At 46.7% G+C, this 12,091-nt stretch overlaps 1 protein-coding gene across 1 annotated transcript in view; it reads left to right on the top strand.

Annotated features, from left to right (window-relative positions):
• The window catches only part of UBQLN1 (ubiquilin 1), a 116,830-nt gene extending 106,872 nt beyond the window's left edge, over positions 1-9,958 (top strand). Inside the window, exon 11 of the mRNA XM_075318314.1 lies at positions 8,754-9,958. Within this exon, the coding sequence (XP_075174429.1) occupies positions 8,754-8,900 (147 nt within the window). The 3' untranslated portion in view covers positions 8,901-9,958. The remainder of the gene's footprint in view (positions 1-8,753) is intronic.
• The last annotated feature ends 2,133 nt before the right edge of the window (positions 9,959-12,091 follow it).

Below are 12,091 nucleotides of genomic sequence, written 5' to 3'. Positions count from 1 at the left end.
CAGCTCTCTTACCTCCGATGTCAGTGCTGCGGGGATCCGTGGCTTCGTTCTGCCCGTCCGCGAGCGCGCCTCCATTCATTTCAATGGAGCGTGCGGCCCGCTGACGTCACGCCGCTGGATCACTGCGAGTAGGCCGCAACCGGAGGACGGGAGGCGGACGGTCAAAACGAAGCCACGGATCTCAGCGCTGCGGGGATCGGAGGTAAGAGCGCTGCGGGGGGGGGGGGACATGTGCACCTTAAAAAAATAAAGGTGCACATGTCCTTTAGCGTTAATTTTCTGTGAAATATTGCCTTAACATAAATTTAAATTCTATACTCCAGAACTACCAGTGCTAGAAATTTTTCTTTTCATAGACTTTAACCATCCCAGTAAAATGTCTGTTAAAAAAATAGGTTGTAAATTAATTGCCAGACTTACCACTAGTACTAGGCTCCTGGTGCATAAGAAGCTGTGGGAGTTCATTGACATTAGTTGTATCACTATCAACATCTTCATTTCCCTTCTGGTTGCAGTTTTCATAATGTGATTTCAAACGGCAAACAAGTCCTTGGATATCCTTTTGACAGTATTTGCACTTTGCTCTTGCACCTTTCTTTCCAAGATCTGCTGCTGGCATCTCAACAAAATGAACCCAAATAGGGTCTCTCTTACGACCTGCTGCCATGGCTCACACAGATCACTTATGAAGTTTGATTGTTACTACAGCCTGAGCCAAGCACTGCTGATGTTACGACAGCCTGAGCCAAGTACTGCTGACTATCCAACAAGTTTGGGCATGTCAACTGAATGCAGGGAAAAAGAAACTAAACCAAAACTGAAACCAAGCTAGAAGTGTGGAATTAAAGGGGCAGTATGAACAAAATGTGGAGGCTATTAATAGTTTATACAATTAAGACATGCTGCTTTTAAACACCTACCTATTGCCATATAGTAAAACAAAAAAGATTTTTACTTACTTTGGGGTCCCCCCCTCACCCTGGCGTTAGATCGTTGCCCCTAGTTTCGTCCGTGGAACTATGGGCGCACATGCACACTGCTCTCACTTCTCATTTTAATCGTGATTTATATTAAAAAAAAAAACTTTTGATTTAAATCAGTGATTTAAATCATGATTAAAATCATGATTTAAATCGATCCGATTTAAAAAGAAAAAAATCTTTTGATTTAAATCGTGATTTAAATCATGATTTAAATCGGCGTGATTTAAATCAATCCACCCTGCCAGAAACACCGGGCTTTTCCAGATAAGCGCTTTACTAAGCGCCTTAATGACACACGTTATCCCTTCCCCCCTGACGTAGTCAAGGGTTGGGCTCAGTGTCCCAAGGTGGATCCTCCAGTCTCTAGACTGGCGGCTAGATCCATAGTTGCAGTGGCAGATGGTGCTTCACTCAAGGATGCCACTGACAGGCAGATAGAGCTCCTGATGAAATCCATCTATGAAGCTATCGGCGCGTCCTTTGCTCCGGCATTCGCAGCCGTATGGGCACTCCAAGCTATCTCAGCTTGTCAGTCTGAGATTAATGCAGTCACACGTGCCGCTACTCCGCAGGTTGTGTCCTTAACCTCTCAGGCGTCGGCGTTTGCGTCCTACGCCATGAATGCTGTCCTGGACTCTGCGAGCCGTACGGCGGTAGCATCCGCCAATTCAGTGGCAGTCCGCAGGGCCATGTGGCTACGTGAATGGAAGGCAGACTCTGCTTCCAAAAAGTTCTTAACCGGTTTGCCATTTTCTGGCGACCGCCTGTTTGGCGAGCGATTGGATGAAATCATTAAACAATCCAAGGGAAAGGACTCGTCCTTACCCCAGTCCAAACCAAACAGACCTCAACAACGGAAGGTACAATCGAGGTTTCGGTCCTTTCGGCCCTCAGCCAGGTCTCAATTCTCCTCGTCCAACAGGCCACAGAAGGGTCAGAGGAACTCCGATTCATGGCGGTCTAAGTCACGTCCTAAAAAGAACGCCGGAGGAACCGCTCCCAAAGCGGCCTCCTCATGACTTTCGGCCTCCCCAAACCGCATCCTCGGTCGGTGGCAGGCTCTCCCGCTTTTGCGACGCCTGGTTGCCACATGTCCAAGACCGATGGGTGAGAGACATTCTGTCTCACGGTTACAGGATAGAGTTCAGCTCTCGTCCCCCGACTCGTTTCTTCAGAACATCTCCGCCCCCCGAGCGAGCCGATGCTCTTCTTCAGGCGGTGAACACTCTGAAGGCAGGAGTGGTGATCCCTGTTCCCCTTCAGCAATGGGGTCACGGTTTTTACTCCAACTTGTTTGTGGTGCTAAAAAAGGACGGATCTTTCCGTCCCGTTCTGGACCTCAAACTGCTCAACAGACACGTGAAAACCAGGCGGTTCCGGATGGAATCTCTCCGCTCCGTCATCGCCTCGATGTCCCAAGGAGACTTCCTAGCATCAATCGACATCAGGGATGCTTATCTCCACGTGCCGATTGCACCAGAGCATCAGCGCTTCCTGCATTTCGCCATCGGGGACGAACACCTTCAGTTCGTGGCACTGCCTTTCGGCCTGGCGACAGCCCCACGGGTCTTCACCAAGGTCATGGCAACAGTGGTAGCAGTCCTACACTCTCAGGGACACTCGATGATCCCTTACTTAGACGACCTGCTTGTCAAGGCCCCCTCTCGGGTGGCATGCCAACACAGCCTGAACATTGCGCTGGAGACTCTCCAGAGATTCGGGTGGATCATCAATTTCCCAAAGTCAAAATTGACACCGGCCCAATCGCTGACATATCTCGGCATGGAGTTTCATACTCTCTCAGCGATAGTGAAACTTCCGCTGGACAAACAGCGTTCACTACAGACAGGGGTGCAATCTCTCCTTCGAGCCCAGTCGCACCCCCTGAGGCGCCTCATGCACTTCCTAGGGAAGATGGTGGCAGCAATGGAGGCAGTTCCTTTTGCGCAGTTTCATCTGCGTCCACTTCAATGGGACATTCTCCGCAAATGGGACAGGAAGTCGACGTCCCTCGACAGGAATGTCTCCCTTTCTCGGGCGGCCAAGGCCTCCCTTCAGTGGTGGCTTCTTCCCACTTCTTTGTCAAAGGGGAAATCCTTCCTGCCCCCATCCTGGGCTGTGGTCACGACGGACGCGAGTCTGTCAGGGTGGGGAGCGGTCTTTCTCCACCACAGGGCTCAGGGTACCTGGACTCAGCCAGAGTCCTCCCTCCAGATCAATGTTCTGGAGATAAGGGCAGTGTATCTAGCCCTAAAGGCGTTCCAGCCGTGGCTGGAAGGCAGGCAGATCCGAATTCAGTCGGACAACGCCACGGCGGTGGCATACATCAACCACCAAGGCGGCACACGCAGTCGGCAAGCCTTCCAGGAAGTTCGGCGGATTCTGCTGTGGGTCGAAGCCACAGCCTCCTCCATCTCCGCAGTTCACATCCCGGGCGTAGAAAACTGGGAAGCAGACTTTCTCAGTCGCCAGGGCATGGACGCAGGGGAATGGTCTCTTCACCCGGACGTGTTTCAAGAGATCTGTTGCCGCTGGGGGAAGCCGGACGTCGACCTAATGGCGTCCCGGCACAACAACAAGGTCCCGGCATTCATGGCACGTTCTCAAGATCACAGAGCGCTGGCGGCAGACGCATTAGTTCAGGATTGGTCGCAGTTTCAACTGCCTTATGTATTTCCTCCTCTGGCACTGCTGCCCAGAGTGTTACGCAAGATCAGGTCCGACTGCCGCCGCGCCATCCTCGTCGCTCCAGACTGGCCGAGGAGGTCGTGGTACCCGGATCTGTGGCATCTCACGGTGGGCCAACCGTGGGCACTACCAGACCGACCAGACTTGCGGTCTCAAGGGCCATTTTTCCATCTGAATTCTACGGCCCTCAACCTGACTGTGTGGCCATTGAGTCCTGGATCCTAGCGTCTTCAGGGTTATCTCAAGAGGTCATTGCCACTATGAGACAGGCCAGGAAACCAACGTCCGCCAAGATCTACCACAGGACGTGGAGGATCTTCTTATCCTGGTGCTCTGATCAGGGTTTTACTCCCTGGCCATTTGCCTTGCCCACTTTTCTGTCCTTCCTTCAATCCGGAATGGAAAAGGGTTTGTCTCTCGGCTCCCTTAAGGGACAAGTCTCGGCGCTCTCTGTGTTTTTTCAAAAGCGTCTAGCCAGGCTTCCACAGGTACGCACGTTCCTGCAGGGGGTTTGCCACATAGTCCCTCCTTACAAGCGCCCGCTAGAACCCTGGGATCTGAACAGGGTGCTAACGGCTCTTCAGAAACCACCTTTCGAGCCAATGAGGGATATTTCTCTTTCACGCCTTTCGCAGAAGGTGGTCTTCCTAGTGGCAGTCACATCACTTCGGAGAGTGTCTGAGCTAGCAGCGCTGTCATGCAAAGCCCCCTTCCTGGTGTTTCACCAGGACAAGGTGGTTCTGCGTCCGGTTCCGGAATTTCTCCCTAAGGTGGTATCCCCTTTTCATCTCAATCAGGATATCTCCTTACCTTCTTTTTGTCCTCATCCAGTTCACCAATGTGAAAAGGATTTGCACTTGTTAGATCTTGAGAGCACTCAGACTCTACATTTCTCGTACGGCGCCCCTGCGCCGCTCGGATGCGCTCTTTGTCCTTGTCGCTGGCCAGCGTAAAGGGTCGCAGGCTTCCAAGTCAACCTTGGCTCGGTGGATCAAGGAACCAATTCTTGAAGCCTACTGTTCTTCTGGGCTTCCGGTTCCTTCAGGGCTGAAAGCCCATTCTACCAGAGCCGTGGGTGCGTCATGGGCATTGCGGCACTAGGCTACGGCTCAGCAGGTGTGTCAGGCGGCTACCTGGTCGAGTCTGCACACGTTCACGAAACACTATCAGGTGCATACCTACGCTTCGGCAGATGCCAGCCTAGGTAGGCGAGTCCTTCAGGCGGCGGTTGCCCACCTGTAGGAAGGGGCCGTTTTACGGCTCTTTTACCGAGGTATTCTTTTACCCACCCAGGGACTGCTTTTGGACGTCCCAATTGTCTGGGTCTCCCAATGGAGCGACAAAGAAGAAGGGAATTTTGTTTACTTACCGTAAATTCCTTTTCTTCTAGCTCCTATTGGGAGACCCAGCACCCGCCCCTGTTCCCTTCGGGCTGTTGTTCTTTTGTGTACACATGTTGTTCATGTTGAATTGTTCTTTTGGTTCATGGTTTTCAGTTCTCCGAACATCCTTCGGATTGAATTTACCTTAGACCAATTTATAAGTTTCCTCCTTCCTGCTTTTGCACCAAAACTGAGGAGCCCGTGATGCACGGGGGGGGGTGTATAGGCAGAGGGGAGGGGTTTACACTTTTAAGTGTAATACTTTGTGTGGCCTCCGGAGGCAGAAGCTATACACCCAATTGTCTGGGTCTCCCAATAGGAGCTAGAAGAAAAGGAATTTACGGTAAGTAAACAAAATTCCCTTCTTTTCCTTGGTTTCTCTTTGTCTCATGGCCAGTGTGAACATGGTCTCACAAGTTCCATGTATACCATCTCATACTCCGGCTCACTTTTTTGTTTTTATGGCTGTGATCATACAGCCAGTGGCAGATACGTGCTGCCCACGGTTTGGGCAGCGTGTATCAGTTGACAGGTTCCCTTTAAACTTGTTTTAGTCGTACTTTGAAACAGAGACCTCAGTCGGCTGGTGACCTACCCAGATCTCCGTGCTATTGTGCTGCTACAAAGCCAGAGGTTAAGTTGGATTCTACACTATATATGTTTCTGTAGATCATTGGGATACTTTATTATTTGATCTGCCTTATTGGCAAAGATCAGTAGACTAATTCTAGCCAGGTAGGAATTTCTCACTTCTTATTGTTTTATATTATAAAAAAAAGGTCCAACATGGTTTACTACATTTTATAGCACTGCCTAAGGGTGCTTTCACACATCCGGTTTTTGCCGTCAGGCACAATCCGGCGAATATCGGATAAAACCGATCCGGCGTCAAATGCGTTTTTATCCTCATTGAATTGTAGTAGTGCCGGATTGTGCCTGATGCCCTTGCATTTCATCCGGCGTGTGCCGGATTTCTGTGTCCGGCTGCTGGAAAGGACGCACAAGAGAACGTGTTTTTATGCTTTCCACCAGTCTTTCACACTGCTTTTGGGTGATCGTATGCCACTCCTGGTACAAATATGTAAGCAGTTCTTTTTTGTTTGATAGCTTGTGACTATCCATCTTCCTTTTGATTATATTCCAGTTGTTTTCAATGGGGTTTAGGTATGGAGATTGGCCTGGCCATGACAGGTTTTTGATGTGGTGGTTTTTGATCCACACATTGATTGACTTACCCTGTTTCCCCGAAAATAAGACACTGTCTTATATTTTTTTTTGCCCTGAAAAGGGCACCATGTCTTATTTTCAGGGGGTGTCTTATTCTCGAGGAGACACGGTTGGGGGTAAGTTTACCCCCCACAAAAAGCAGACCCCCCTCCATCCCAGGATTGTCATACTTACCAGCCCAGGGTGTCTGTATGGCTCTCAGATCCTTCTGTGATCTCCCATCAGGTACGCTGCATGCCTCCCCTGCGTCTGGCCGACATCAGTTCTCTCTCACACACACACACACACACACACACACACACACACACACACACACACACACACACACACCAGATCACGCTCACTCTCACACAAACACACCGACCCCACTTCTTCCCACCCACCCCACGATCCCAGCAGCTGTGCTGCACGCCGTGCTCCTCTGCCTCCTGCCGACACTCACAGATCCGATCGCTTACGTTCACACACAGTCACACATCAGACAGTATACACACACACCCCACTTCTCCCTGTGCGCTCCGGTGGGCGGTCCCAGCAGCTGCGCTGCACGCCGTGCTCCTCTGCCCCCTGCCGACACTGACAGATCCGATCGCTTACGTTCACACACAGTCACACATCAAACATTATACACGCACACATCTGATCGCATACACTCACACATACACCCCACTTCTCCCTGTGCCCTCCGGTGGGCGGTCCCAGCAGCTGTGCTGCATGCCGTGCTCCTCTGCCCCCTGCCGACACTGACAGATCCGATCGCATACACTCACTCACACATCAGAACACACTCACACATCAGACAGCACACACCCGATCGCATACACTCACACACAAACTGACGATATCGCACATACGCGCTCACACACTCACAACATCCGGACATACCACATGCTTCCGGCCATGTGATCCTCCGGCAGGTCCTGGAAGGTCACTGCACGCACAGTATCGCTGCCGAGAAGCAAGCGGATATCACTGGATGTTGTGAGTTTGTGGATGCGATCTGATGTGTGTGAGAGTGAGTGAGTGTGATCTGATGTGTGTGTGTGTGTGTTCCGCTACTGCAGGACCTTGATGCGCTCACCTGATCCCGGTCGGCTTCTGGTGAGTATGATCGGGGGTCTTCTTTCTTCTGTCTTCTCTCTTCTGGGGGTGCCCGCTGCCTATAATGAAGTGTCCTGCAGTGTCTTTAACTCTTTCACCGCTGCATGACACTTCATTATTGACCGCAGCTATGTCTTATTTTCAAGGGATGTCTTATATTAAAGCTTCCCTGAAAACTCCTGGGATGTCTTATTTTCGGGGATGTCTTATTTTCGGGGAAACACGGTAGTTGTGTGGCGTGGCGCCCACATCAAAGCACTGTTATGGCTAGCTCGGTCTCCAGACCTGAACCCCATTGAAAACCTCTGGAGTGTAATCAAGAGAAAGATGGATAGTTACAAGCCATCAAACAAAGAAGAACTGCTTACATTTTTGCACCAGGAGTGGCATAAGGTCACCCAAAAGCAGCGTGAAAGACTGGTGGAAAGCAACCAAGACACATGAAAACAGTGATTAAAAATTATGTTTATTCCACAAAATATTGATATCTGAACTCTTCCTGGGTTAAAACATTATTAGTATTGTTGTTTTTAAATGATTATGAACTTGTTTTCTTTGCATTTGTTTTTTTTAGTTTGGCCATTTCTCATTTTCAGAAAATAAATATAAAATTTATTGCTTGGAAATTCGGAGACGTTGTCAGTAGTTTATAGAATAAAAGAACAATTTACATTTTACTCAAATATAGCTATAAAGAGAAAAATCTGAAAATTTTCCAGTGGTCTCTTCATTTTTGCCAGAGCTGTATATTCCCCCACCCTGGTACATGCCCCCCCCCCCTCTTCATGCAGCACACTTAAAATAAAACCCCAAACTATTATATTCCACCTCCCTCTGGTCCCCTGCAGCACAGCGTCCTCGTCTCATTCAGGCAGCTGATCAGCGTGTGAGAGCGCAACGCTTGCGTTTATCAGCTGAACGCTCTTACACGTAATCAATTGCCTGCAGAAGATGAGGACGTTGCACTGGGGGGTTTGGATTGAGCTGCTTGTAACTCACATTTCTGCTTGCATCATGAAGTAAAAAAGATACAGAACTACAGCTCGTATCTTGAAAAATTTGTCAGTTGGTGCACTCTTAAGTCAAGGTGTTACTGTATAAGCTTTTTTATATTAATGGGACCAAACATGGGGAATGAGAAAGGGGATATCCAGTAGTGGACAACCCCTTTTTAACTTTCTATTTTGAAATATTTTTATATATACATTTTTATTTTTGGTCCTTTTTTTGATTTGATAAAAATAAGTTCTGGTTTACCCTGTTTAATGCTGCTAGATTTTATTATTTGTTACATTCTTTGAGTAAATCTAAAGAAAATATTGGTGAACCGCTGATGGCTGTAATCATTTATTTTTTTTCTCTTTATCTTTAGAATCCAGAAGTCCGATTCCAACAGCAGCTGGACCAGCTCAGTGCAATGGGATTCTTAAACAGAGAAGCAAATTTACAGGCTTTAATAGCAACTGGAGGAGACATCAATGCAGCTATTGAACGACTACTGGGATCCCAACCATCATAGCGGCCCTTTTCAACACAGAAAAAAGTGTAATTTATTTTTGATAATGGCTTTTAAGTCCCGATAAACCACCTGCTTTATTTCGGTTTGACTCCTGGAATTCATTGTCCTTACAAACTAATGAATCATTTACGTTTGGATGAAGTGCAGTAGTTATCTGAACTGTGGGAATCCAAGCTTTTTCATTTGAACATATTGCATGTATCACAGGCCACCTCTTCCCTATGCTTTATTGCTTGTGATTTTTCTTTTTCTTTCTTTCTACTTTTTTCTTTTCTTTTTTTTCTTTCCCCCCTTGTCTTTCAATGCAATTGGTAAACCGGTTTCAACTAACCGTTTAAGTCAAAAGTCATTTGCTTTAAATTCGTAGCCTTTGGTAGTAATTTATATAGAATACAAAGTAACTATACCGAAATGAAACAAATAAGGTTATAATTAGTGATACAATATCGCTTTTGTGACTCGGCATGTATTTTTGCTAGCATAACGCTGTCTGATTCATCCCGCTTGGTTTTCATTTAGCAGTCTACTTTTTCTCTGCCCTCTTTATCATAAACATTAGCATTTTTCTGCAGTAGTTTAAGGTAGTCATAACTGCGCACCCACACACCAGATAAGGTAATCCATTGTATTTAGGAAATGTTGACGTTAGCAAGCCTTTCAGAAAGAACTGTCAAGGTGAAAATGACCATAGCGGCAATATTCCCATGGACAGAGTGTAGAGTTTAGTCGAAGCATTGTAGAAGAGAACGCATAGGTCTTCATCGGTAGCAACGCCTTTTATGGTGGCTTCCTTTTTTTTTTTCTTTTCTTTTTCATCTTTTTTTTCATTTTTTTTTTTATATCATGTCAAGTCCAACTTGACCCACAGTCTTGCCCGGTTTGTATTGACACAAGCAGGTAGCACCACAGTCCACTTCTGTCTCATGTGACTTGATTTCAGGATGTGAGAAAGTGTCATGTGCTCTAATAATTTTTAACCACATTGTACAAACTGATTATCCTGCGTTTTTATCAGTAGTTCTCTCTCCTGTGCACAGGTAATAAATAAATGCCAATAAGTCTGCTTGTCTTGCTTTATTTCCTACCCCGCTTTATCTTCAGTGTGATTTTTTTTTTTATATTATATATATATATATCTCATATATATAATCTTCACAATTTAAGATAGTTTTCTCTACAGGAACTGGTTGAGCATCATCATCTAGTCAGTACTAAAACCCCTTATCACACAATTTATTTTTTTTTTATTATATTTTTTTATAAAGGGAGTCCGTCAACCCCAAAATAGCAATTAAGCGGCCTAAACATTTAGAGAGGGCACATAGTTCCTATTTAAATCATATTAGTATGTATAGTTTAATTTAGTCTAATATATAAAGCTCAGTGTATGTATGTCCGCTAAAGGAATTTGCACCGTCGCATTTACAATCACAAAATTTTTCACAGACGCCCCGTGTGACCCAGGGAATGTCATAGACTATGTTTTGACGGGAAAATGTAACCCCGCGCTTTACAGGTAGTCTCCAAAATCCTACCTCCATTATACTGAATGTAGGTGGGAGCTACTGGCTATTAATAGCAACTGTCAGTGGTTGCTATAGGAACAAAATAAACTGTTAGTATAAGAATCTTATGTGTGAGGTAATAAGATGTCAGTAGTGAGACAGATAAAAAGCGACAGAAAGAGACAGGCAGCCCTGGACGAGAGTCAGCCCTGGACGAGAGTCAGCCCTGGACGAGAGTCAGCCCTGGACGAGAGTCAGCCCTGGACGAGAGTCAGCCCTGGACGAGAGTCAGCCCTGGACGAGAGTCAGCGACAGGGAGAGAGTCAGCGACAGGGAGAGAGTCAGCGACAGGGAGAGAGTCAGCGACAGGGAGAGAGTCAGCGACAGGGAGAGAGTCAGCGACAGGGAGAGAGTCAGCGACAGGGAGAGAGTCAGTTACTATCCCAGGCAACGCCCGGGTACTACAGCTAGTCTTTTATTAAAAATCAGTTTTTATTTGATCAGCAATTGAAGTGCCTTGAGTGCCTCCTTGGAGTGGCCTATGCCTTGAGGTACCATCAAACTCTACTATTTACATAATAAAGCCAGTACCTTCTAGTGATCGACATGTCTCTGAAGGTAAGGACAAATAAGTTTTCAGATCATTTCACATGTCTACACACTGACACTGAATGAGGGCAGCGGTCAAATCCGTGTGAGAGTGAGCGCACAGACAATATGTCTGCGAGAGCGCTCTGACTGTTGTTGTTTGCAGACAGTAGCCACATGTCAGAACACAGACTCCTCCTCACTTTAGCTACTCACTCTCTACACTTCAGGGTGCAGTAATCGGTGCCACAGATCGGCAGGAGCCTGGTGTCTGCTCACACCCACTTTGTGTGTGCACCCCCACTGACACTCTGAGTGCATCGCTGTGCTCATTCAGTGTCCGTGCGCAGGTACATGCATGATAATGATATGACACAGCATTCACTCTGCTTGAAATGTCAATCATTATAAGGGGACAGCTTTATTTTGCAAATAAGAGGTTGTAATGCACTAAGAGGCAGTTATATAAATGTTTAGGCTGATTGACAAGTAGTAACTGTCTGCAATTTGAAGTGTTTATTTTTTGTGCATTTTTCAAGCATTTTCCTAGCTACTAGACTACTTAGAACATGCTGTTTTGATTAACTCCTCTTCCCAAATGGCATTTCAACCTCACAAACCAAAAATAAAAAGGGGGGGCAGATAATATTTAGCAATACTGAAGAATTCTTAGACTTAAAGTGGATTTTATTTATCACCGTGTTGCATGCGGTTGGATCAAGCGGTCTAGTTCAATGTTTCCCAAACGTCAGTCCTCATGGCCCCCAACAGGTCACATTTTCTGGATTCCTTAACATTGAACAGGTGATGGAATTATTATCAAGGCATCACCTGGGCAACCTAAGGAAATCCTGAAAACATGACCTGTTGGGGGCCATGAGGACTGGAGTTTGGGAAACCACTGGTCTGGCTGGCACATTTTCGTGCTTTATGTGGCACACCAGACCATGTCCCTTTCCCAGTAAACTATGCACTTTTTCCAGGCAAGTTGTAAAAGGTAATAAACCCACATGCTACCTTAAAAAAATATATATGGTATATAAAAAAAATGAAATACTTTATTAATACAAAATGGTGAAATACAATACAAACTTCACA

The sequence above is a fragment of the Anomaloglossus baeobatrachus genome, chromosome 1 (genome assembly GCF_048569485.1).
Source record: "Anomaloglossus baeobatrachus isolate aAnoBae1 chromosome 1, aAnoBae1.hap1, whole genome shotgun sequence".
Taxonomy (NCBI): Eukaryota; Metazoa; Chordata; class Amphibia; order Anura; family Aromobatidae; genus Anomaloglossus; species Anomaloglossus baeobatrachus.
This window is presented reverse-complemented; position numbering and strand designations above follow the sequence as displayed.